General features: G+C 34.8%; 1 protein-coding gene across 7 annotated transcripts in view; it reads left to right on the top strand.

Moving 5' to 3' along the window:
* The window catches only part of ADAM23 (ADAM metallopeptidase domain 23), a 72,124-nt gene that overhangs the window by 17,398 nt on the left and 28,181 nt on the right, over nt 1–26,545 (top strand). For all 7 annotated transcript variants that reach the window (XM_027637491.1, XM_027637492.1, XM_027637490.1 and 4 more), the window contains exons 4-15: nt 5,447–5,510; nt 7,632–7,714; nt 8,446–8,509; nt 10,771–10,843; nt 11,361–11,434; nt 12,308–12,373; nt 15,597–15,668; nt 18,101–18,267; nt 20,232–20,316; nt 21,103–21,193; nt 22,816–22,864; nt 24,380–24,479. In XM_027637491.1, the coding sequence (XP_027493292.1) occupies nt 5,447–5,510; nt 7,632–7,714; nt 8,446–8,509; nt 10,771–10,843; nt 11,361–11,434; nt 12,308–12,373; nt 15,597–15,668; nt 18,101–18,267; nt 20,232–20,316; nt 21,103–21,193; nt 22,816–22,864; nt 24,380–24,479 (988 nt within the window). The remainder of the gene's footprint in view (nt 1–5,446; nt 5,511–7,631; nt 7,715–8,445; nt 8,510–10,770; nt 10,844–11,360; nt 11,435–12,307; nt 12,374–15,596; nt 15,669–18,100; nt 18,268–20,231; nt 20,317–21,102; nt 21,194–22,815; nt 22,865–24,379; nt 24,480–26,545) is intronic.

The raw sequence follows: 26,545 nt of genomic DNA, 5'->3' as shown, positions 1-26,545 counted from the left end.
ACTGATCCGTAAATAAATCTGGAGCATTTTCTGCACCATTCTATATGAAAGTTCTATACCATTCTATTACATGCTTTCCTGTCAGTCTTTTTTGGAGATCTTTTCCCCTTTTGAGGCCCTCCTGAGGGATCACCTAGGTAATTTCAGTTTATAAATTTGTGGTCGAGTCATCCTTTTCTTATCTCGAAGACAAATGAAGCAAAACCAAGCAACAACAGCAAGACCATGCAAGAAGTGATTTTTTTAAATAAGTGTACAATTTACTGTTGCAGAATCATTATGGTATTAATAGCAGAAGTGGGTGAGGACTTTCTTCTATTCCATTGTTATTAAAAAAGTTAACTCTTACGTTTACATCACCAGTTGTTTCTTTTAACTACTTGTAATCACTGTTGCTTGATCCACAGTATCACGTTCTGATTTTTTAAGCTCCTTCAAGATAATATAAGAAAAGTAGTAAAACCTTGCTGTGTTTTAAAAAATAACAATGAATATTTGCAGTGTATTCATTCCTTGGAGACACTCTTATCAGAGCAGCTTCAAAGACAAGAGCCAAGTAAAGATTAATGTAAACACATACTAGAAACTTAATAAATTCCTATAAGAACAGACAATTCAACAAAGCTTGTGAATATAATTGAAACTGGTAATGGAAACAAGGCTGTAGATGGCCATTGCATTAGATGGCACTACCTCGATGATCTAACAGAATGTTGCAGCAAGGTCTCTATTTGGTTTTTACATCTTTTTATGCTATTAAACTATATCTCTCAAATGGACAAAAACATCTGATGGGCGCTCTGTTAAATAATTCAACTAAACTAGGTTGCTCAGACAGTGGTACTGAACCTGAATAATTTCAGAATACTTAAAAATAATAAAATATTTCCTGGTAATAGGTTAGTATAAAGATAATTTAAGAAGTATGTCAGAAGGATAATTCAGCTGTACTCTGATTTTCTGCAGGCCATCTACTATGTTCCTGGAAGCTAACCTGGTTACTTGTATATGAGATACCTGTTAGTCATTTCATAGCTTTTACCTACCCAAATCAGTTCTCTTCATAAGGATAGCTAGATGTCAGCTGAGGTAAGACATTTTTCACTCTGCAACTCTCCTGCTAAGGAAAACATCAGCACTAAACTATGTGCCAGGGAAGTGGATGTGAGTTCTTCAGAAAGCATCTGCTGCTGGCTTTAACAGCTGGCCTGTGTCTTCAAAGGCAGCAACTACTGGGAATAGCATGTCCCTTTGCTGCTTATTTTGCATTTCTCAGTGTAACTCAGAAGAGCTGGGGATGCAGGACAGCTTAATAAGTACAATTATCTAAGACAAACAAGGCAGAGTGGAAGAAACTATAGAAAAGGACATGGCAGACAAATTATTTTGTCATGAGTTATTCAACATGTTGTAATTTGATGTGTTCATTGTAAAGGATCGTACTAATGTGTCACTGCGTAAATATACTTGTGTCTGACATGATCATGACTGATGATTGTTTTAGTTAAATCCTGCACTGTTTCTGGTGCTCATAATATTGAAAAACAAATTTGCTGTGTTGGATACATTTCTGCTCTAATGGATCAAAGGTGGCAGAACAGTCCAGAGTAGGTGAGGTGTAAAATATATTTTGTAAAACTCAGGTCTGCCTTTCAGAGGTTAATTTATCCACTCTGTAAATTATAACCAAGGAAGAAAAGTTATTTTGTGATGTGGAGACCCCTGCTTTATGCGTGAGTTCTGTGCCTCACTACTCAGGAAATTGTACTTCTACATGAGCTCTTAATCAGTGTGTTCTAGGCCTTTCTTTTTGATGCCACTTTCATGAAGAATCCCATCACACCTCCTGGTGAAATTACAATGCTCTTCTACGTATATCTTTTGAGTAGGAAAAGATGTTTGAAAGTTATTTTGGTTAAGTACTAATTTTTTTTCTTTTCCTTAAATAATTTCTCATGTCTTTTGTCATATTTGTCAGTGTTAATAACAGGTAAAAGCTTTGGTAGGGAAAATTTACAGTAGCAGTTTTATATGTATTTTCACAGCTGTTGTTATTCTTGGAGCTGTAGCAAAATGTAGAACGAACTCCCTTACCCAAATTCTGCCATTTTTCTTTGCAGTAGTAGTGGAACATTTTTGCTGAATTTTTTGGTCCTAGGCTGCTCTCTGCAATATCACATTTCAATACTAACCATTTATAAGCACAGTTATAGCTGTGTTTGTACTGATTTTGATATGAATATAGAGAACAGGACTCAGATTAACTTTATTACAGAAGCAACTGGCCGTGTATACTAGCAAAGCTGTATTAGAAAAAGCCTGCAAAAATACTGTTCTGCTCCCATTCCCCCCTCTTTCCCTGAATAAGATGGATGTTCTCTCAGATTAGCAGTATACCTTGAGGGATTTCTGAGTGATTACAAGTAAGGTGTTCTTTAGGACATTTGCTAGTGTAGGCAGATATTTGAAAAAAGAATAGGTACCTGACAAAAATAAGATACCTACCAAGGTAATGGCCTACAGTTTAAGGAGCAGCTGACAGTTGTTTTTTTTTTTTCCATGGAATGTTCAAAATTCTTGCTGTCCTGAGGGAAATGTTAAGAGAACAATGCCCTTGAGTAACCTTGGTGGTTATGTGTGGCAAGCTTAAAAACACAATAATGATCAGAAACTAGTGATCTAGTTCCAACATAGCATGAGAAACAGGTTTGTGAAAGGCAAGTCTTACAGAAGATTTTCTACTCCAACTTCTAGGTGGTGGATACTATGTTACATTTGGCAAAAGGGTGCTTCAGAAATTAAAGGTGCATTTTTCTTACAGCATGGAAAGTATATAACGAACAGCAGGCCTTAACTAATTTTCATTACAGGGAATTTGTTTGGTATGGAGAATTTAATGTGCCTTGTATCCAGTAGATCCCAAAGGTCCCTCTTGGAGCCAGCTGGCACTGCTCTGTTGGACACTGGGGAAGCTTCTAGCAGCTTCTCAGAGAAGCCACTCCTATAGCTCCCCCCACTACCAAAACCTGGTGACCATGAAAACCCAATACATATTGGAAAGTCAATGATGAGAGTGTCTACTGGAAACTTACTGTCTGCTGCATCCTTGCTTTGTACTTGTAATATATATATATATAGGAGTTTTTCATCATAAGCATGCCATGTTAGGTATCCTATCATGTGGGATACTTTATTTGGACACTATCTGGATCAGGAATTCCTTTGCAGTGGAAGTAATGATAAGCTAAAGAATGGAAAAAGTTGGCAGATGAGGCAACTAACTGTGTTACAACAGAAGCTGAACCAAAGCCCAAGAAAGAGTACTAAACTTTGGAAAGATTCTTCAACGGGTGGACTAAAGAAATTTTGAGCTGCTCTTGTATCACATGAAATGGGATAAATCTGAGACAAATGCTGTAATTAGACTACAGTTGTGAGTCAGTACACACAGTGTGGAATCACCTACTGCAAGTCTTACGAGATGCAAAAAGCACAGAAAGCAGTTCTGAGATCAGTCGTGCAAGGTTACTAGAAGAGGGGAGAAAAAGAGGGTGTGAAAGTGTGATTTGATTTGGAAACAGGTAGGTAAATGTTGATCCTGGAATTGGTTTGAGGAAACCAAATAGTCTTGGTGAATTCAAGCAGAAGTGTCTAAAAATCTGAATCTGGTCAAGGCTGTATCAAGTTGAGCATAGTTCCTGTGTTTTACAATCCTCAATGATTTTTTTTTTAAATACTTATATCCTAATCAGAGTTTTCCATTTTCTTACTTGTGTCAGTTTTCTGCAGCCTTGTCTCTACCATCCCATTAAGTACAGAGAACAGCAGTCCTTACGCTTGATAACAAGTACAAAAATGCAGAGAATAAAATTACATTATCCACACTTTAAAGTTTGTTTTGTATATGTAAGCCTTTTTAGAAGCTTCAAATCTGGCCATGCTGAAGAAATGACTGTTTGCATTGTAGTCTAGTGCTTACACTATTTATACAGCATTTGTATTTTCTGCAGAATGTTTTTGACTTACTCTGATGCAAATAGAGAAAGTTAAAATGATTTTATGCAACTGAATTTATTTTTAAATCTGCACTTTAAAAATATATCTATTAAATGCTGCCTTCAAAGTGATGTTTAACACAAATTATGAGACTTCAATAGTTATTCAGGGCTGTTAGCACTGGTTTTGCAGGCACAGAGTGCCCATAGTGTGGTCTCTCAGTTCCACGAAAAAGGACTTTTAAGAGAACCGCTGGTAACTGACTTCTGCAGGATGCTCTCTGAGTGTAGTGCCTGATAAATGTGGCATGAAGAATTGATTTTATGAGCCAAGAGTCCCAGAGTTAGCATGTTATCAGGACTGCTAATAGCCTAATCTGAGTTTGAGGTACCCATTATCACAAGTTGCTGTTAGTCCTGAATTCCCATCAGAGCTATCTTGTCAGACCAGACTTCCATAATGATGTCTTTTATTTATAGCAGCGATATTTTTGTTTTGATATATGTACTGCTATCAGACCCTTTAATGATTTTTTTTTTTTTTTAAATTGAAAGGGTACATCAGAGACTTTAAAAATGCTAAGAATTCTGGGTTGCATTAAATAAAATGCTTATCTTGCATATTTGGTAGGACCACTTAGCATGTTTAACTGCTTTGCTCTCCCTGGGCACTGTGCTGCAGCCTTGGTTATAAAGGGTTGGGATGTGAATGGGGCATTGAGATTATTGCAGGATATGTGCAGGCTGGCTTAGTTAAAAAAATCTTAGTTAAAAAAAATAAAGAAGAAGAAGAAGAAATCTGAACTGTAAATTCAGAAATTTTTATGCTTCAGAAATTTGTCTTGCCAGAGTTAGGAAAGAATAAGAGTGAGAAAGATATCTGAGAATAAGATGTGAAAATACAAAAAGGGATATTATGGAGGGTGTTTTATGATGTGCTTTGTTTTGGCCTTTTTTAAGGAACATTACTGCTTTGGGAAAAAAATTGGGTATTTGCAGTTGTGAAAGTGAGTATACACTTTTGTCTTCAAAACAGCTGTGTATGTATTTGTTAAACCTTACATATACTCTGTTTGACTTTTCAATAAAATGTAAAATGTATTTGAAAACGGCAATAAACTAAACATATGTTTTGTAAGTTACTGTCAGCAAACAAATTTCTAAAGCCATGGGATTTTCTTTTGCATATTTAAAAGGCTAATTGTAAAGCTAAAATACAGGGGATTAGATTGCAGAATAAAATTCCCCCTTCTGTAACGCACTGTGACTTCCAGTGCACTGTCAAACTGTTTACTGGACACAAACTGCTTGATTTTTTTTTTTAACCTAATGTACAGGGAAAACAAAAATGGTTTCAAAATTATAGCAACACCACCCCCCCCAAAACCAACCCATAGTAGTGGAAAGAGTATTTAGATTTTTCTCATTTTGATTTTTCCTTCCTTTGACAGTGACTTGTTATCTTCCAATTATGTGGAGATTCACTATGAAGATGGAAAACCAAAGTTTTCTAAGGTATTGTGTTCTTAAATTGTATCATAATGGTGTTTTTGAGAGAACAGTGCCAATAAAATGTTTAAAAAAAAAAAGTTTTGCAAAACTTAAACCCACCAAAATTCTTTTTCCACACATACAAAGTAACTGTGATCTCATTTTGTAAGGATATCTCAGTAATACAAGAGGAATTGTACAAAGAAGAAAAGCTGTGTTTTGGGCTGAGGGGTAGGCATTCGTAGGTGGTAATAGTGAAGATGATCCAGTTACTGCCAGAACAATTACATCTTGTAAAATGTAGGAGGTGGAGCATTTGAAGCCACCATCACATTAATCTTCATTAATTATTCACATGTCCTTAGCACAAAGTGCAAGGAGAAGGGATAATGGTAATGTAAGACATTCAAACAAACAAAAAAACTGGCAGTGACTTTTCTTTGCAAGAATTGTACAGTTGTGAAACAGAAAATGCAAGACTTAACTGAAACCTTAATCTCTGGAGTTATTACAAAATCAGCATATTGCTTGATATCCAATTAATTAAGTTTGTCAAACAAGCTACCAAGTTGAATTCAGTGCCAAAGGCTATTAATCCAAGGGCAGATTAAAGTTATGCAAGATAGTTCAGCCCTAAGGGAACTGCATCAGTCTTTTTGTTTGTTTTAGTAACAAAATGAGGGCTGGTATGATCCTAGGAAGGTTAAAAACTACATTTTCCGGGAATTACTTTTTTCGTATTTGGTATGAATATTGTGAACTTATTATGTGTGAAATATATCTCTATTTTGAGTGGAGGCAAGCAAACATTCCAGTTGCATTTATACATTCATGCATTCAGAAAGTCAGGACTGTTTTTTGTCCAAGTATTAGATATCTAGTTTATTATTTTGCCCTTGTTATGGAGAATCTCAAATAAAATAATACATTGCAGAATTAAACAATTACATTGCAATGTAATTATTAAAATTGTTTTCTTCCACTGTAAGGGAAAAATAATTTCATGTAACATACAGTTGTTTCATTAAGACTCAGTGCTCTGCAGAATAGGCAAAAATGCTAAATGATGCAAGAAAACAATTCCCATTGGCACTTAGACAAACTCATGCAATTGTCAGCTGCAGCACTAGTATTGAGCACTGCGGTTGCTGAATCATGAATCTGACTGGAAAATTATATTAGAACTTCAGACTCAGCAAATGGGCTACCTTTGCATGCTGCAGTAACTTGATCCAAACTTCCTAAGGGATGTTTTCTGAGTTGTGTTATTTAGAAGCAGCAATAGAGCTCCTGAGATCACATTATTAATCTATAAAAGGCTTCATTATGGGTTCAAAAAATATACACGCAATTTGTGTAGGAGGTCAAATAAGGACTGTATCCTGGTCTTTTGCAGTATCTTGTAATACTTTTTAGGCCTAAGTAGGTACAAGATTGGTTTTTTTCCCAATGTGGATTTAAAGAAGTGAGATCTTAATGAAAAGCGCTGTATTTTATAGAAAGGGGTAGTTTATTACAAGAATGACTGAACAACAGACAACAATTTCTTTACTCAGATGATCATCTTGAAAAAAAAAATCTTCTGTGAGAGAGATGATCACATTTTAGCTGTTAAAAAGCATGGTTTATGCATTCTCACTATGGAAAGGTAAACACATAGTGATTACTTTCTGTATAGTACTTTGATTTAGTTATGCGCACTAGCCTGTTAGGAATTTTATTCAGAATCTGAATAACTGATTAAATAAGATGCAAAGTGGAAGTAATGCTGTGCATAGATAGACAAACAGCATTTACATTTTTGGTACCTTCTTGAGTTATAATAATTGCATAAGGAATGGGTTCAATATGCTTGTTGGAGTTCAGATGACATGACACCAGAATTAAGAATATTTTTATGATGAATGGTAGGTTTTTCTAACAATGTGTGAAAGAACCACACTTAAGGGTTTTTAAAAAAAGTTTTTGAGAATACTTTTTATCTTTAATTTAGCTGGGTTTATTGCAATAGATAGTAAAGATATTACTTAAATCAACTAAATGGGTATTGTTAGTGTTAGATCTTTTTTTGCCTTGGTTTTAAGTAACAGACATTAAATCCTGGTAATTTTTTGTGTGTGACTGCTTGTTTTTAAACGTTATTAGGGAGGAGAGCATTGTTACTACCACGGAAATATCAGAGGTATCAAGGATTCCAAAGTTGCTCTTTCGACTTGTAATGGACTTCAGTAAGTGCATGTTCTCATTTTTCAAACAAGGCTATAACTGCTTATGACTCTTGAATATTATCACTTAATATGTGAGGGACTGAAACTCTCCAGGCCCAAAGATTTTGATGTTTTGGAATGCCAGTACCAGCTAAGCCAAACTACTAACATTTTTTTTCTAATATCATTGGAGTTAGCATTTTGATACTAACTCTCATAAAACCTTTGAATATGGTAAGTGCAAATAAATATTTCCCCAGATAACTTATTATGGTGAAGGATAAACAAGAATTGTACTTTAGAAGTTTGCATGGTCAATATTCATGTATGATTCTGTCAGCCAATAGAAAAATTGATCGTTTTGTTAGATTATACAAAGAAAAAATGTGAGAAATTAGTCCTTACTAGAACTAGTTACTGTTAAGTACAATCAGCTGTTGATTATATTCTGCATGGCAATGTGTATCTTAGTACTTCTTCTTTCCAAGGTCAAATCTTTACTCTTTTTGGTACTTTATCATTGCATTGCCATTACATTTAGTGGTGGTTTATTAAAATGTGTGTCATATTTTAAAAAAAATATATTCTTAGCTTTAATTACCTGTGGTGGTAATGAACATATATGGAATTTATTTTAATATTGGTCAGGTTTTCAACCCTAAGTTTGCTTTTGTCTCATCAAAATTCATATCCTGGAGTCAAACTAATTGCCATGTAATCCTAAATATCACTTCTTTTTCTCCATATTCTAGTGGCATGTTTGAAGATAGTACTTATTTGTACTTGATAGAACCGATGGAACTGACCCACAGTGAAGTAAGTTTATTTTTATCTAATTTGTTTGGTTTGAGAGAGTGCTCAAGGAATAGCAAATGAAAGTATTAGAACAAATCAATAAATGAGTGTCTCATGCGTTCATATGAAAACCAAAAGTATTTTAAAACACTTGATTGGAATTTATTTAAGGCAGGAAATTTGTAAGTATGATTTACCTATGATTTTTCTCTTTAATTTTTTGTTTCTTACTTATTGTTGATTATTTGGATGCTGGGAATAGACTAATAAGACTGTTTCTGTAGCACATGGTTATGGACTGTCTAAAAGTGTTTATCAATTTGCTCTAGTACTTGAACTAAAGTATTTATAAATTCGTAGAAGGGATCTCTGGAACTCATTTATACGTTCCTCTCTAGATAGTTGCATCAGGTTGCTCTTGACCTACCATATTTCCACAAGGAGCTTAATTAAGTAGATAATTCTATCTGGGTATCTTACACTTTGTATGTGTTATCTCAGTGATCACTGTATAGCTTAAATGATTCGAATATAGCATATTCAAATACATGACTATGCTGGATCAGCGTGTAGGACTGCATTTATGCAAATATCTTGCTATTATTATTTTTGCATTTCATATTAAGTATTATAATACAGCTGTTCTTAAAAATTTAGCTGTTAGAGCTGACACAGTTTCATAGACAGTAGTAAAACTAGGTAGATTTCTACCTCTTGAATGATTCAAATATTTGAGTTATTTTCAGTGAAATGATTCTGCAACATTAAGACAGAGAATTCTTAAGGTTTGTATCCTTCTTGGTCTGTAGAATGTATTCCAGATGCTGTAGCACAGCTCTTAAGCTCATCTCGCTCTATTACATACCAGTATATGACAAATAATTAACTCTGCAGAACCAGTTTTAGTGCTTGTAATGCTGAACTTACAGTCCAAATAAAGATCTGCAAAAATCATTGGCTGATACTGTCAAATAAACTGGACCAACATTTGGAGGAATCAGTATCAATTGGATGTTCAATTATTGGACTATAAATGAAACTTTAGAGACATGGGAAAATATTACATCCTAAAAAACTTCTCTGTCTCTCCAGGAGCAACATTCCATTCCATGTGTCTATGTTTGGTGTAGCACATGTTCATAAAGATTGTAAAAGTGAGAACTGACAACACAGACACAGTAAATTCATGGAGATTAAATTTATACAGCAGTATCCATATAGTAGGAAGAAGAGAATTTGACTGAACAAACAAAATCAGGATCTCTCTCTCAATGTGGTATTTCAGTAAAACTTTTTAAGTGTAGGAGAAGTTCTGGTTATGAAAGTGAGATACCATTTGCCAACTCCTTTGAGGATTCATGTTGAATTCTAGATGGTAAGAAGACAGATGAGATGCATATTTTTCTCGAAACTACTGAAAATAAAATAATACAGCTACAGAGAGCTTTCAGAGGCTCATTTTTTGATTGCACTATGCAAGATATATATCTTGGACACAACCTTCAGTGTGTAGTTTATTTAACTTGATTAATCTGAACTATAGTAGATACTATATAAAACTCCCTCTCTTCCCCCCAAAATTCAGCAAAAATATGCAATATTGTCCTTCAGTGAGTTATGTATTTCTTATGAAAGTTACAGAACAGTTGCATCCTGCCCTTTGAAAAAATTGCTTGTTTTGGCAGGCTCTGCAAAGGAGGTGTTATAGAAGAAAAGAGTTGTTTTTCTAGAGTAGATACTCAAATGTAATAATTTGGGGTATGTCAGACTTCTAAAGAAAATATGCATTAAAAGCTGTAACCTTTTTAAGTGTCGTACACACCAATAAACCAGGGTGAAATAGTCCTCTTAAGGCTAGCATATTGATTGATTTCTTGCATTTTGCTGCAATTAGATAGGATTTTTTCGTAAATAGTAATAAGTGGCTTTTCATCTGTGGTAGGAAGATTTCAACCAGATATAGACTTTCTAATTTGATTTATTTGAATAAATTATCTGTGTTCTCTAACAGTAAGGCTTTTAAGTGGCTTTTTTCAGGTAATCTCAAAGACATCTGTGATACTTCAGTTTTGTAGGCCAGTAAATGTGCTGAAGCAGAGAGGCTCCATGATTTGCTGAGGATTGCAAATAGATTGCTTCAAATTAGTACTGTCCCTAACTGATACTGTGGTTGCTTGCATTTTATTGAAAAAACAATAAAAATGATAAATGCTGAAAGAAGTGACACATCTTTCACTTGACATTATTAATTAGAAGAAAATTTCACGTATTTTTCTTATCAGGAAAGTAAAAGTAGGCCACATATCATCCAAAGAACTTACGGAACACAAGCCTCCAAGCAGTTGCAGGACCTTGGTATGTTTTTGCTTATGTTATGAGTTTTTCAACATGGGAAATAATCATATATATAACTTGAAAAATTTGAAAATTAGGCTAACAGGGTACATAAAATTGCTGATTATTTAGAAAAGCTGGAAAAATAGATCCTAACCTGACTTTTTGCACAATTATTGCAATGGAATTTAGATTTTTCAATAAGCAGCTGAAAGATTTTCAACCATCAAGACCTGTATTTAGCTTTCTTCTGCAAATCACTAAATGTATTCAGTGATATTAATGCTTTTGAGGACAGAAGATGGAAGAAAACATATATATATTCTAAGCCCAGGTTATGATCTCTTTATCTCTCCTTGCATGCTTTAACTATCAGATTTCTAAATTACTTGAGTTTTGATATGAGATATATGTTTAAAAAAATGAACCTTTCAATAGCAAAGGTGGTTCTCATTTTGATGATGTACTTTAGGTTTGCTCAGTGTACTTAAGTAGTTTAAAATAATGCCATGAAATTCTTAAATTGTAATTTGTACAGAGACTGACTCTAGTTCTGAATGGCCCTTTCTGTCTGAACTTCAGTGGCTGAGGAGAAAGAGAAGAAAGAGAGCAGTGAGTAAAAGTGTGACCCTGAGTTAAGACCATTTATAAAACCAAACCCACTAATTTCTGTGTTTTTTAATGTCAAGAGAACATAGGCTTTAGGAAACTAATATTTTTAGTACCTTAACGTTGTCACATAATACAATTATCAAGTGAGAAAATAAAATTGTTCTTTAAAATTAGAATATTTGGAAAATAGTTGGTTAACTTTCTCAAGTGACAACAATACATCAATTCAGGGGAAATTTAGTAGTGAGAATGAGTTTAGAATTTTAAATATTGGGTCTGCTTGAGGGTAAAGAATAATTTTGAATGAACTTTTGCCTACTTTGTGGATATCTGACTTTGTTGTCATTTGGCTCATTAAGTAGCACGGTTAAATCAAAAGTCCAAATGAGGACACCCAGAACTGGGTTATTCAGAGAACATAAGTGGGCAGTCCTCATGAACTTCACGTGCATATGTGTCAGTTAGGGGAATAATTGAGTTAAGGAACATTAATCTGTATTTCTTCACTGAGTTGCACAATCCACACCATGTTTTTGAGGGTGCATCTGTTTTTAGTAACTTCCTTCCTCATTAAATCCGTGATGAATAGTACAGAATGAAAAGAGGATGGAAGAAGTGGTGGTGTCTGCACTGAGCCAAAAAGAGTAGACTTTGAATGCTCTTGATGATGTGACTCAGATTCTCAGCCAGTGTCTATCATAACTCACTAAGTTACTGGGGCTATGATTCGTCACCCTAGCTGAATGTCTGACCCAGGTTTTTACAGGTTTACCCCCCCCATATATATATGTAATATGTATATATAATGTAAATCAACTGCAGTTATTTTTGAAAATCTTCATGATTTCTCAATCAATTTCTTTAATCTGTCAGATATCTCGTGGTGTCTTCGAAGAAATGAAATATCTGGAGCTCATGATAGTCAATGACCATAAAATGGTAAGTATATCAATTCAAAGGTAATCTTCCTTTTGGTGATAGTTTGTAGGTTGATGCACAACACTGTGCTACATAAGCTACTTTTGGGTCCAGTATTTTGTTTATCAGCAGCTATTAACAGCTGTACTGTAAGACACAGTATAGGCCATAATACCTAATGAAGCTTAATGTTGCCTAAGATTTTCTACAACAATTATATATTCAAAATAAATCTGAAACATCTTAGTATCATATGGATAATTTAGTATGCCCATAACCAGTGAAGTAAAGCAACAAAACATTTATGTCCAGAACCAACACACTAAATGTTCTAAAATTACATCTTTAAAGTTATATAGAAAGAGGTCAGAATTTGTTACTTTGAGTTTAGTTTTACTAACTTAAATTTTAATGCAGCAAAACATATAGACAAAACTCTCATGGTTGTTTTTCCTGGGTATTCTGCATTTATGAACAGGATTCATAATGAAGTGCAAGATAAGTTGTTTGTTTGATTGAGAAAGTGTTTGTCATTAAAAAAAAATCCCAGGAGCAGGGGGAGGAAAGCCCACTTTTTTCCCATTTTTTCTTGAAAGATGACTGGAAAATGTCAAGCAGAGTGACATTTGTGTGAGCAAGACCTTTTTTTAAAAAAAACCCTAAATTCTGTTGATAAAACAGTTTTTATTTATTTTATTTGCAAGTAAAGAGATTGTTGTGTCTCTCACTCTACTGCATGTTTTCCCAATGCTTTATGTTGTTGTGGGCTCTTTTGCCAACACTGAAGAATAATTTTTAAGAGTAAGAAACAGCTAATATCAGAACAGGATGCAGTAATTTGTACGTGTTCTAGTGCTGAATAGAAAGATAATATACCCTTCCATCATCTGTCTAACAAATCATAGAAGTGGTCTGGGCAAACATAACCTATGTTTGGAGGTTAACAGTGTGGAGGGAATTTGAGTGGGTGGAAATTGTAGGACAGAATTTCTCAAGTTGTTCTCATTTGTAAAGCTACCTGGTAGAAAACTACTGTAAGAGTGTTCAGGTGTTAGTTGTTCAGCAGTAGGGCACAGTAAATGAAGTTATGGCTGTTGTGTTGTCTTGTTTGATGTCTGTGGTTGATGTTCCTTTCAAAGAGAAAATCTTTCTAGTCTTTCTGTTTCCTCTGGCCTCTTCTATTACAGACATACTTCAAGGACAACTGCTCTGTTCACTACAGTGATTACAGACACTAACTGTTGTCTCCTCCCCTCATGCTTTATTTGTTAGAACTTTAGACCACCAGATTTTCTGTTCCAGAGTTGTCAGTGACTCAGAAGCAGATAATAAATCTTTTCAAGGAATAAAATGGATGTACTTAAGGAAGCGTTCACAGTCAAGAGTCACAGCTTGCCAGTCCAGGAGCTCACTAAATGTACTTTAGAGGTTTTCTACTTACCAGGAGAGGGCAGGTTTCCCCTGCAGCAAACGTCTGTGTTGGAAGAAGTATCTTAAACCTCTTTGACCATTGTGTTGAGTGGTTAATACTATGTATTTTCACATTTTCCTTTCCTGTAGCAATAAAGACACAACTAAATATGTTCAATTAGGTCGTTGCACTTTTTACTGGTTTAGATTAATTTCTGGTTTAGGAGCTGTGTTTAAACATATTATGTGGTATATTGCTATTGATTTTAGCATTTTAGTACTTTCACAAAAACCAAGAACATTTTCCAAAGCATATTGTTTTACCTTTCCACTTCTGGAAAGGTTTGGGATTGGCTCAAAACATAAAACCAAAGATGCCCTTTCCTCCCTGTCCCATTGTCATGGTTCTCTAGGGAGCAGAGTCTTGTGATATGTACATTCCTCTCAGTGTACATCCTAAGCATCTGCTACCACTGTACCTGAAAATGCTTTGTTTTGAGAATAGTTATAGGGGAATGGGTCTCTGTAAACCTATGTTGTAGGATCTTCAGGTGTTAAAACCTGCCATGGTTGTGCTGAAGCATTGTGGAACCTAACAGTGAATAACTGCATTTGTAAAAAAAATTATCTTCCTGCAGTCAAATGAGTGTCCCCATTAAGTTTGATGAACTTTTTTTTTATTTCTATGGCATTTCATCCTTATAAAACTAGGTTGATTGTGCAAAAATAAGTTGAATTTAACAGAATGGCAAATTTATCATCTAATAATATAGTGTGTTTGTGTGTGTGACTCTTCTGCTTTCAATTTCAGAAACAGATTATTTAATTTTAAAAGCGTAGTTACTTTCACCTTTACACCAAGCATAATTTTGGAAAATGGGGGATTTGTCTGTTTTGTTCACTAGATGCTTTCAACCAGTAGTTAAAATTAGTAAAAGTTTTTTTGTGAAGACTTTTTACCCTCTTTGTTCTAAGCCATTTTATGTGCCTTTTCTGAGAAATTTTGAAGACTTATTTTTCTGTCTGCAAATCATATTGTGTAATGTAGTTTTGGTTTATAATTTTACAGTTTCTTGAAAGTGATGGATTTGTGTTCAGATGCCATAGCTGCATCTCTAAAAAATTTGACTTAGAACAGAAGGGACTTGTAGGGCAGGATGAGGAAAGACATGAAACCATTGTAATGACATGCACAGGAATTAGGAGGCAGAACTTCTAATACAGCTCATCTAAGTCTATAAAAATAGAAAAAAAATAAAGTTAAAATTTAAGATATTCAGCTCAACTCTTTTCACATTCACATATTTACTTTTACTGTGCCCTCCCTCTTCCATTTTGTCTTTTGGTATAACTAATACTACTTGTCATAAGAGTCTTGTGCTATTGTGGAGAAAGGATGCCTTTGCAAAGAGCTGTGCAGAGGACAAGTGGTAAATCTTCCTGTCTTATAGTCATGGAATCTGTCTAGTACAGTCTGATGGGTAACTCATCAAGTTAAGCACACTTTTAATGGGCACAGTATCCTCTCAATCTTGAGCTCATGTTTATGTTTGTCTGTAATTTTATCTCAAACATTTGAACTCTATTTATAAATAGGATATTTCTTGAGGCTAAGTGCTGCTTTTACAGATGTGAAAGGCTGTCTAGCATACATGGCTTCCTTTATTTTCCAGGGATTCTTGAATATGAGATGTAGGCTGTGATTTGAAAAACTTTTTGAGTTTTTCCTTTACTCTTTTTTAAAATATTAATTTTCCTTTCATGCTGTAAAAATAAAGAATTAGTAATAAATATTTAAGTTCTTACTGTGTTCTACTTTCTTTTCTCCTTTTAGTTCAAAAGGCACCGTTCTTCAAATGCATACACAAACAATTTTGCAAAGTCTGTGGTAAATCTTGTAGATGCTGTAAGTATCCATGTTTCCTCTGAACACTGATTCACTGACTTTTAGTTTAGTAAAAAAGTTAACATTTTCAAATACCAGGATAAAAAAAAAAAAAGCAGCTATGAAAATTACATTTTAAAGTGCATTTCCAGTTCCTCTGCAGAAGAATAGCCTGGGGTGAATGTATAAGAAACCACCAGATTTTCCATGGCATTTTTCTCAAGCTTGCAGCCGCCAGAGTTTACCCTTAGCAGAGGTGATTTCAAACTTAAAGGAGATTTCAGTATCTGTCACCAGTTAAGAATGATATTTAATCAAGTTTAGATTTGTTTCACAAATCTAACCACAAGTGTTTGAAACTGGGAGTATAGTCCACAAAGAATACACATATCTACTGGGAGAAAAAGAGTGCGAGTAAAAAATTCTCCTTGATAAATCTGTGTTTGTAGCTTAACAAACAAAATCCCACTGTAGTACATTATAAACGGGTGAAAGTGTCACAGGTACCGTACTTGTATCTGTGACTAAATTTAGAACAATTTTGCATACAGCACATAAGCTAAAAGTAATATTTGTGGTAAAATTTGATCTTCTCCCCACTTTTTGATACAGATATAGGGACCACACATTTCAGAGCTCTGTTTGTGTTGAAAACAGGATTGATTCTCTAGGAATTATGAATACAAAGACTACCAAATGCTGACTCTGAGTCCCTTTTCCATGTGACATGATTGCTACCAATGGAACCGTGTGATATGATTCAGTGCAAAACATTGTCAACAATTTGTTTGGCTCAGAGGAAGCAATATGGTCTTTGTTCCTAGTATCTTACATATAAAGTATACTGTATGTATGCTGAAAATTCAGGTGAATATATTTATAATACATGAAATATGGGAAGTGTTTTGGAATATTTTTCTGTAGTGGTCTGAAAATGCCAGTAGTCTAAAGAGAAGTTACTAGAGCAGGTAAAAATGTAAATAATTGAAATAATATTTCTCCAATTTGTATTGTATATTCTCAAGGAAAAGGTGGCATTTTTATTTTTTCTCATCTGATCTTTACTTCTTTGTATTTCTTCTGCATTTTAACAAAAGATATTTCATCCGTCTTTTCTTTCTCTGACTATTCCATCTGCCTTTCCATTTTTATTTGCTCTGTGTGTGTGTATTCAGCTTCACTCCAGTTTAGAATTCAGTCCCCTTATAGAGATCTTCCAAAATGGCATCTCAATGGCCTTTTCTTTAAATAAAGCATGACAAAGAGGAGGAATTTCTGCCTTGTTATTCCCTTGTGTCCATAGGGAGTGGACTGTATTTCTTACTGATTTATTATTGGGAAAAGGATCCTGGGTTTCAGAGGCTTTCAGGTTCTCTGCTCCCTCTTCCATTCTTTCCTTCCTGTTTACTTCAGGAAATAGAGTTTTCCTCTCAGCAAGCAGAAGTCTTTATTGATCCACCCATATGTAATTTCAGGGGGGTTAATTTTATGGATTTTATCATTTTGTATACCATTTTCTGTGTATGTTGTCAGCCTGTCTTCCTCAGATTGAAACATTTTTTTCCTTCAAGGGTCTTGGACAAAACTGAGCTTAACTAGTTGGTCTCCTGTGCTCTCACATTTACTGTCTTTTTTTCCTGAGATGAATATTATACGTTTACTTTTTAATAAGGATAATGCTGTCCTGATACAAAAGACCAGCTTTCTGGTCAGGGTGGATAAGGAATGCATCTTTTGTAGATCTGAAAGTTTTGCATAACCTTAGTAAAATTTGACAGTTTTTTTACCTGAGCCTACAGAGAGCAGCAGTGTTATGTCAGAATCAATTATCATGCACAAAGTTAAAAAGCTTATTTTAAAACTGTTTTGTTATTTTTAGGACCTGATTGTTGTTTCCTTGTCTATTACTACAGTGACATTAAAATTAATAGAAAAATTAATATTTTTACTTAATCCTCACATTGCTTGAGTGGTATTAAGTGATCATACTATATAAATGGAAATCAAGCATTATGTGAATTGAATTTTGGATGTACTGAGAAATTATTTAATCTCCACTTAAGGATTTTCTTTGGCTATTCTTTGTCTTTGAGATCTTCTTTTTTTTTTCTTTGAGATCACCCAGTGTACCTTTACATTTCTTCTTTGCTGATTTTTGTACAGGTTTTCTGCAAAACTCAGTGGCAAAATTATTTGACATGATAATTTAAAAGAAAATGGAGGGGCTAAAAAAAAAAGAAAGAGCAGCAAGGGATGTTCTTGTCCTCCAAAATATAAAATTTAAATTGATCAGAATATTAACTTCTAGGAAATCCAAGGCATTTCCAGCTAACTGTTTCCCCATGTTTTCCTCCTGCTTTATCCCTCTTGTCCTTCCGCTTTACTCTTACTGGCTAACTGTGCATGTTTGACCCAGTGTTCTACTCCTGTGCCTGTCCTGTCTCTGCCCTCAGATATACAAGGAACAGCTGAACACCAGGGTGGTTCTTGTTGCTGTGGAAACTTGGACAGACAGAGATCGTATTAATATTCACCCGGACCCTCTGCAGATGCTCCACGATTTCTCCAAATACCGACAGCACTACATCAAACAGCATGCTGATGCTGTGCACCTGCTCTCGTATGTACCATCATGTGATGGCTTACAATATCACTTTTATATACTTTCCTCTCTACTTGTCTCTTCTTTCATACTTTTTTGCTCAGTATATTCACTATATGAATCAACATCTGCCTTACTTAGGAAATTTAATCCGTATGTAACATGTTAGCCTGCTTTTAATAGGTGTTGTTTTTAATGGTCGTGTTGATGTACATCTGTAATGAAATTTGAATGTCTTTAAGCCTGGAGACAGTGTCACATATTTGAAGTGTCTTCTGATGAGCCCTTAAGGACACCTAGCTTTGCTAATCAGGTGTGTAATGTACTGCTTTCCCAATAAGGATCAGGAGAGGGCAGAGCTGACAGTATTATGTGTTGCCACAAGAGCATTCTAGTTAGTATATTTATTCACACATGTAGCTGCATAGATGATTTGTTAGTGGAAGGTCTCCTCCTTTAGAACTGGAATGAATTGTTCTCTGAGACACAATGCATTTTGAGGGGAAATTCCACTTGCATCATTAGGCACAATTTCAACCTTGAACAAGTATTTTTTTTGCTTCACAGCATTTAAAGAGAGGAAATGCGTGTTCCCCTGAGCAGCATAAAGATTTTAAGCCACCTCCCAGCAGCATGACATACTATGAGGATGAAGTGACAAATGTCATCCATGGGATTCTCCTATAATTCATCTTCTGCAGAAGGAGGATAAAATTAAGGGTTGAAGAATTTCCTCCAGATTTCCCTAATACAGGCATCACAACACAATGCTAATTGCATTCTCGTTAACATAGGCGAAGTGCTGCTGACATGCACTCTTAATGATTTTCATGCATGTATCATGTTTCTTGCTGAGGAATTTGCCAGCAAGAGCAAACAGGCTTTTCTCGGTGGTGCATGGTGAAAGGTACCAAATACAACCTGAAATACAGGAAATTCCATTTAAATATAGGGAAAAAACCCATTTCACTGCGAAGGTGGTCAGATGCTGGAACAGGCTGCTCTAAAGAGGCTGTGGACTGTCTGTGCTCGGAGATATTCCAAAGCCAGGGGAACATGGTCCTGAGCAGCGTGCTCCAGCTGAGCCTCCATGGAGCAGGAGGGTTGAACTAGACCATTTCCAGAAGAGCCTGTCAGCCTCAGCCCTTACTGAGATTCTGACTACTGTAAAGGCTCTGGATGTAAGCATTTATTTAGGCTGCAGTCCAAAAGTTCTGATGGCTGTCAGAATGTTCTGAAAAGTAAATATATACCTGTATGGAGTATCCTCTCATTTAAAAAACCAGTAATTTTTGAAGATTAGGGTCATTTGTAGATCATGCAAGGTCACTGTAGGTCATTTGTAGGCGGTGTAGATTTATTATTATGACTATGAAGTTCAAATAGATATCATTCACAGTAATTTATAGGCATTTTATAAAATAATTTAGGTCTTCCAGATTTCTTAACTAATTATTATATCAAAATTATTTGGGGCTTATTAACAATAATTGAAAGTAGGCAGGGTTAAAGAACAGTATTAAGTTACTTTCCCTTTAGGCATACTTCTCAGTATTTTCATTTGGAGTTGAAACTAGAACTTGAATTGGTTTGGATTAAGATCATAATTAAAAAAATTCTCAACACTGATACATTTCAGAACAGCATTCCTTCCTGACAGATTATAAATCGGAGCATATTAACTTTTTAAAGAAATGTGATCATTTTATTGTCTTAGGAGTCTGGTACTCTAGCTTTCTGTGCTTGGTTTGTTTGTGGGTTAAGACCGATTCTGACTCTACAAAATAAAAATGGTGTTTTTCTCAAAGCTTTCTCTTTCAATGTAGGTACTCTGTTTGTAAGCTTTCAGTTGCTTTTGATGCTACAAGAAGATGTATGTACATGCAATCTATCATAGTATGTGTGAGAGTATGATCTTTCAATAAGATCTTGGTGCCCAATGTCAATGTGTTATATTTTCTTCATTTCTATCTTTTTGTAAGGAATGTGACATTTCATTACAAAAGGAGCAGCTTAAGTTACTTTGGAGGGGTTTGCTCTGTGGCCAGAGGAGTTGGAGTAAATGAGGTAATTTTTTTTTTCATTACTAAGGTGAAATAAAATAGAATCTGCACATTGTAACTTCCAAGTTTATGTATTTCAGTATTCAGGGCTTTAAAGATAACTTATGTATTAAAAAGTTAGGATTCTCACAGCCAGTCTTCTTGATCATCATTAAACTACTACTCAGTGTACTTTTCTTTTTAAAAAGCATTTTTCCTGTCTGCATTATCGACTTAATAAGAATTTAAATTGGCTTTTAATATATTTGACAGAAATTGAGATCCAGAAATCTCCAGAGTGTTTGAAACTCAGCACTTAATATTTTTTTGGCTCCTCTCACTGTAAGAGGCTTGGTCTTCTGAGGTGCCAATGATATGTAATTCTTCCTGAATTTTTTTAACATTGAAACTAGAAAAAAACTGTCCTGGTGTACTGAGTTTTTAATTATTATTATTATTATTATTATTTTATCTCAGTGTAATGTTAAATTGATAATTAAAGTCTCCTGTTTTAAGATGGGTTAATCATACTATACAAAAGTGCATTACATATATATCAAATAGACTTCTTTCTTTAGGTTAAGCAGTGGGGAGAGATTCCCTGAGGTTAAGGGAGGAAATTTTTTTCTGTTATGTTAAACTCAACTTTACTGAGTTTATTTTCCTCATATGGACACAGAATTGTGACTGATGGTACTGAGTTACTGAAGTAGTAGGTATGTGGTAAGCCAGAATGAGTCACTGTAGTGTTGTTACAATAATTAATTTTTTTCTTTTTTTTTTTTTTTAATTTGCTCCCCTTAAAATGCAGTATGGCCTCCCTTTGCCCATGGCACAGGAACTAGCACAAAGTCTTGCTCAGAACCTGGGAATACAATGGGACCCAGCTACAAGGAAACCGAGTATGTATATGGGCACAGAGTCTTCTTTTGTCTTCTTAGCTAAACATATAAACTCTTCCTTTGTAATGTTTGAAAGAAATGCCAAAATTGCTGTAACTGTAGAACAAGAATTGCTGCTTTTGCACTATGCACTAGGATTTGAGTTTAACCAAAATAAGAGACACATGTTTAGCACTTACTTGGCAATGACCTCAGTGATGTTCTGTGTCAGGTGGTTAGATTCATAACCAACATTCAAAGGTATATTGGTAAAAACACCATTAATTTAATTTAGAACTTCTTTTCTAGCATAATGAAATCTGTAAATCTTATAACACAATCACTGACTTCTTAAAATGCAAAAATACCTGACTTATATTTGAAGAAATGATAAGGAACTGTAACCTAGTCCAGTGTGACATTTGCTCAACTTGTTATTTTGCTGCTTCACAGCCAGATTAGATTTATGTGGCCTTAACACATGTAGTGTCAGTACAAAAGCTACTGCAAAGCCCTTTTTGAGGCTAAAGAAAATTGTTGGGTTTTTTTACTTGCATTTTGTAAGCAGTTTGGCTACCTTTTCTCTTTGTTTCCTCTTCAAAAATATGACTTATAAAGTTGACTTCATTGTGGAATCACTTCAAAAATCTGTGGATTAGAAAACAATGTTTAGGGAATGTTGTTTTGTAAAGCATTGGTTTTGAATTGTGTGAACTGACAAATTGCTAAGACATTTTCTATATCATTGTTTTTGATTACAGGTAAAACAGAGTTCATTTAATTTGGAAATCAGAACGTGTTTTTAACTGTAAGATAAAGGTTTTTGATATGATAGTTTAGTTTCCTTATTTGGATGTCCTTTATAGAGAAGGATTAGTAAAAGACCTGGATAGAGCAGAAATAACCATAAAAATTATCTGTGAATATTTCCCATGGACAAGCAGTGTGGTTTTCCAGTAGCAATTACAATACAGAACCTTTCTGTTTGAAAATATTACCTCTTTGGTAGATAATTTTATGAGTAATTTGTAACTTCTGTTTTACCAACCATAAGGTGTTGATCCTTTGCTTTTATGTTATGAATTTGGTCACTGTTGACTTACATGCTATAGCTGTAAGTAAACTGTAAATCCATTTTCATTCAACTACTTTTTCCAATGAATGTTTGATTGGCTGTTTCACATATTACTATTAATAATTCTATTCCAAAGGGAAAAGAACTGGCTTGTCCAGGAACAATTCTCTTTCAGGGTGTTCTGCATACTTTTTAGGGAGGAGGGAATGCAAATATTTTAAATCTTCAATACTAAGTGTACTGCACACAGCCTTGTGCTGCCTGTTTTGAGAGCATGTAGGGAAGAACGTTGCCAGCTATTTTTAGCTTTCTGTACTGCCTGAAACTTCGTGCTGAGACTAAGAGGATGCACATATGGTAATTTGAAAGTACCACATTTATTAAGTATATTAGTATGTCTTGAAGTGGGCTGGTTTCCTTCTTGGGGCTAAAGTCTGTACAGCCAAGCAACCATCAGATCTTTGTATAATTAGTCAAGGTCCATTTTTACAGTAAGTACTTTATATTTATTGTAAGCATGTTTATAATTTCTTTCCTTTTCTGTTGTATTTTGGTCTTGTCTGAGAAGAGTGTGACTGCACTGACTCCTGGGGTGGTTGCATCATGGAGGAAACAGGGTATGTCATAAATGTCAGTAATTGAGGACTCTGGAATGAGTTCATAGTTTACATTATGACAGAAATATTTATATATTGGGTTTTATCCATGTGTTTTAATGCTAATAAGTGGAAAAACTAGAAGCAGTTGGAACTCAATCCTTAGCTAAATGGTCAGTGAACTCTGAGGGGGAAGCACATCTCTATGGGAGGAATTTCACTGCCCTCTACCCTCACACACTGCCAAAGATTCTTTTCTCTGTACTGTAATTGATTAGAAAAGGGTAACTTTTGAAACATAGGATTTTGAGTCTTATAAATCACCTCCTGGCAGAATCGTCCTCACTATGGAAGCTTGACTGAAAAAAATCAGGGAGAAAACTATCTACAAATAAGATAGAAGGAGCTTAGTTTCTTCATATGGTATTTGAAAATTGGTCCTTCAGGAGAATAACTGGGTGACTTCCCTGTAGACTTGCAATTGTCAACCACTGTATGAATGCAACAGAAAATCATTCCATAAGTTTACTTCTGGAATCCTAAGTAAGGCATTGATCAGAATAGATACTGGCTTCCTTCCCATGGTGAACTCATCGAAGTATCAGCCTTGAGCTGATACTTCAGTAGCAGTAGAAAAGGTATTTTTCTGTAGAAAAGGTAACAGTATACAAAAATGCCAGGAGCAGATAGTCACCCAGGAGCTGAAAAAGGATTGACTAATGAAATGAGCAAATAATTAGCTGCAGTTTCAAGCCTTTTCACTTAACCATATCACTGGGGCTTCAGAAGGTGTTTTTTATATATAGAACAATTCAGTAGAGATATGGCAGCTTGGTAGCAGTGAGCAGCTAGGAAAGGGATAAAGAACCTCCTTATGGCATGGCTACCCTCATCTTTAACAGTGTGAATAGATCTTATTCCCAGATCTCAAAACATGACTAATACAAATATCAGACCGTTTCTGTGTGAGAAATTACTAATAAAGTACGTTTTCATTAGTCTGGGAAAAAGATGGAAGTGAGGAAATGTGAGAGAAGTCTGTAACATCATGAACAAGTGATTACTATTTCTTCCAGTGTAAGAACTAGGGAGACATGAAATGAGATTAGCAAATATGACATTAAAAAATGAAATTATTCTTCTACCAGTCTGTAAATAATCTGTGAAACTTCTTGCTATAGCATCTTGTAGATGCTAAAAACAAACACAAGGAGACGCTGGATTGTGCATGCAATCGACAAGATGCATAGCAGCTATTATGAGAGTGTGGTTTCACCTTATTGAGAAGATTAGAAGACTACAGTTTTATATAACTTTACACCCATAAAGTAGATATATAAAAACGCAAAGTGTTTTAAAACTTTTTCTTTTGTTCTGGTTTTATTGTTTGAGAATAAGACTGAGCTGTCATACTGTTGCACACAGTGGTTGTAAGAAACTGGGATTTACAGTATTAAATGTTGTGATCCCTTTGCCCCCTTCCAGTAACTGGTGGTGTTTGAAGTCATTTACTCAGCTAATTCTTTGCCATTTTAGGGTATACCATTCCAGGAAATTCTCCAAATGCAGCATTGCAGAATACAAAGAATTTTTACTTCGTGGGGGAGGTGCCTGTCTTTTTAACAGGCCAACAAAGGTAATAAATCAGTTGGTAGTCAGCACGTCTGCTAAATATTGCAGTGAAAATGTAATAATTTCACAAATATACATCTGTTCTAAAGTTTATTCAGATGTCTGTGTGGGTATTTTCTCGAGGTTGTTTGTAATTAGCTGCCTGTTCATTCCCTTAGCATTTAAAAATAATGTTGAGAGGAACACAACTTGTTTTCCATCAAATGACAAATATTGCAGTTGATTTTTCACAGCTAGCTAAATCCCCATCAGCATAAATGCACTACTTATTAAGCTGGAAGCAGTGCACAATAAAAATGAGGTCATAGTATACACTTCACATACAATTAATTCTTGGACTTTTTGCCTGAAGTTGTTAAAAAGATTGAAAATTACCACATTAGGAAATAAAAATCAATCCATAACTCATTTCATGTAGCCAGTAGTAGCTCATGGTTGTTTTCAAAGTTAACTTAACTTCATTTCATTTCAACTGTACATCTAGCAAACCCTGTAATTCTTAACTGTTTCCTTGTACCATCCAGTGCTTTTTTTCACCTAAAAACTTAGCAAGGTCATAGTCTTTTTCTAAGGCAGTGTCAGCATGACATCCTTCTAAAGCAGAGTAGTATAAAAATATTCCATGTGGCTCTTTATGCCAAGTAAGAGCAATCTAAAGCATTAATATTCTATTTAATCATGGTGTCAAACTTGCTGTCCTTGTAGAATTTAGTATCTCATGAGGCTATTAGGCTGTTCTGTTTACTGTCCTGTATCCTTTGGTAGACCATCACCTTGCATGATTAACTAAAATCAGTTTGACTCGTTTGAGTGTTTTTAATCTTTTCCAGGGTAGCAATCTTTGCTTATAGAATAAGAACGTAAGAATTTTTACAGAAAGGAGTAAGCAGGGAAATAGAAAAACACAGCTTCATTTTTTGATGGTAGTTATCTAGCAAAGTAATGTGAAGAAGTTGTCAACTCTATACAGAATAAAAACCTGATTTACTTTGGGGAAAATGCTCCCAGGGTAATGGTCTTTATACATTATCTGTGTCAGTGTTTTACAGCTTTGAAGTGCTTTGGGGAAAAAAATAATCATAGAATGTTTAGAATCCTGTTATTTGGAGGTTAGGAGTTAAGGCTCAAAATGGTGTGTTTAATTCTTAGGTAAACAAAACATAGTTCTTGTTAAGCAGTCACTTTTTTAAATTACAACCTGAGTTATGTTCTGACATGTATATGAACATTAGCTCTTGCTGTTTCCTCTGAAGTGTAGTAGAAACAGTGGCTTATGGAGGGGGAAGGAATGAGAGATTTCAGTGGTTTTTTAACCATGACAACATTGCTACTGAAGAAGAGTACATATGGATATTGCTTCAGTATAGTTTTGCTTTTGGTACACAAAATTGTAGGTACTATTGATTACATATGTGGTTTATGCAACAGAAGTATAATGTTTTATTTGTTTTTTATTAGGCATTAGGATTCCCCTCTGCCCTCCCCCCTCCAAAGTACTCCAAAGAAGAATTCCATCCAAGTCTATGTATCACTTGTATTATATGTTGTGTTTCATATCTGTGTGATCCTCAATAACTTCCTTCCACTAGAAAGAACATTTACTTGCATCCTTCACTCTTATCTAGCTGTAGATTTATCTGTTCTCATTTTAACTTAACTTTTAACTTCTCATTTCAACCATGTTCTAGTAAATGTGTTTCTACTACTAATATCTCAGTTAAATTGGAGATTCTGTATATTCTTACTTTTACTATTGCTTTAAAGCAGAATTATAATTGATAACAGACAAGCTTTTTTCAAAACTGTATCTTTGACAAGACTGAAAAATACCTTTAATCGGAATTATGATATATGAAACCAGTATAGAACCTATATCATCCTGAACTGTGGAATTTATCTATATTGTATATGTCTGGTCCTAGGATTAACTGTTTAACCCTGTTTAGTATCTGTATGTGGTTGCATATAACTTACTTATAAGGCACATGGAACTTCTTTTTGGTGGTGTTTTTTAATGTTTGTTATTTTCATGCACAAACATGGTGCACAGGAATAGGCAGTAGCTAATTG

The sequence above is a fragment of the Corapipo altera genome, unplaced genomic scaffold (assembly GCF_003945725.1).
Source record: "Corapipo altera isolate COAL_440 unplaced genomic scaffold, ASM394572v1 45, whole genome shotgun sequence".
Lineage (NCBI taxonomy): Eukaryota > Metazoa > Chordata > Aves > Passeriformes > Pipridae > Corapipo > Corapipo altera.
The sequence above is the reverse complement of the archived record's forward strand: the minus strand, read 5'-3'. Positions and strand labels throughout refer to the sequence as shown.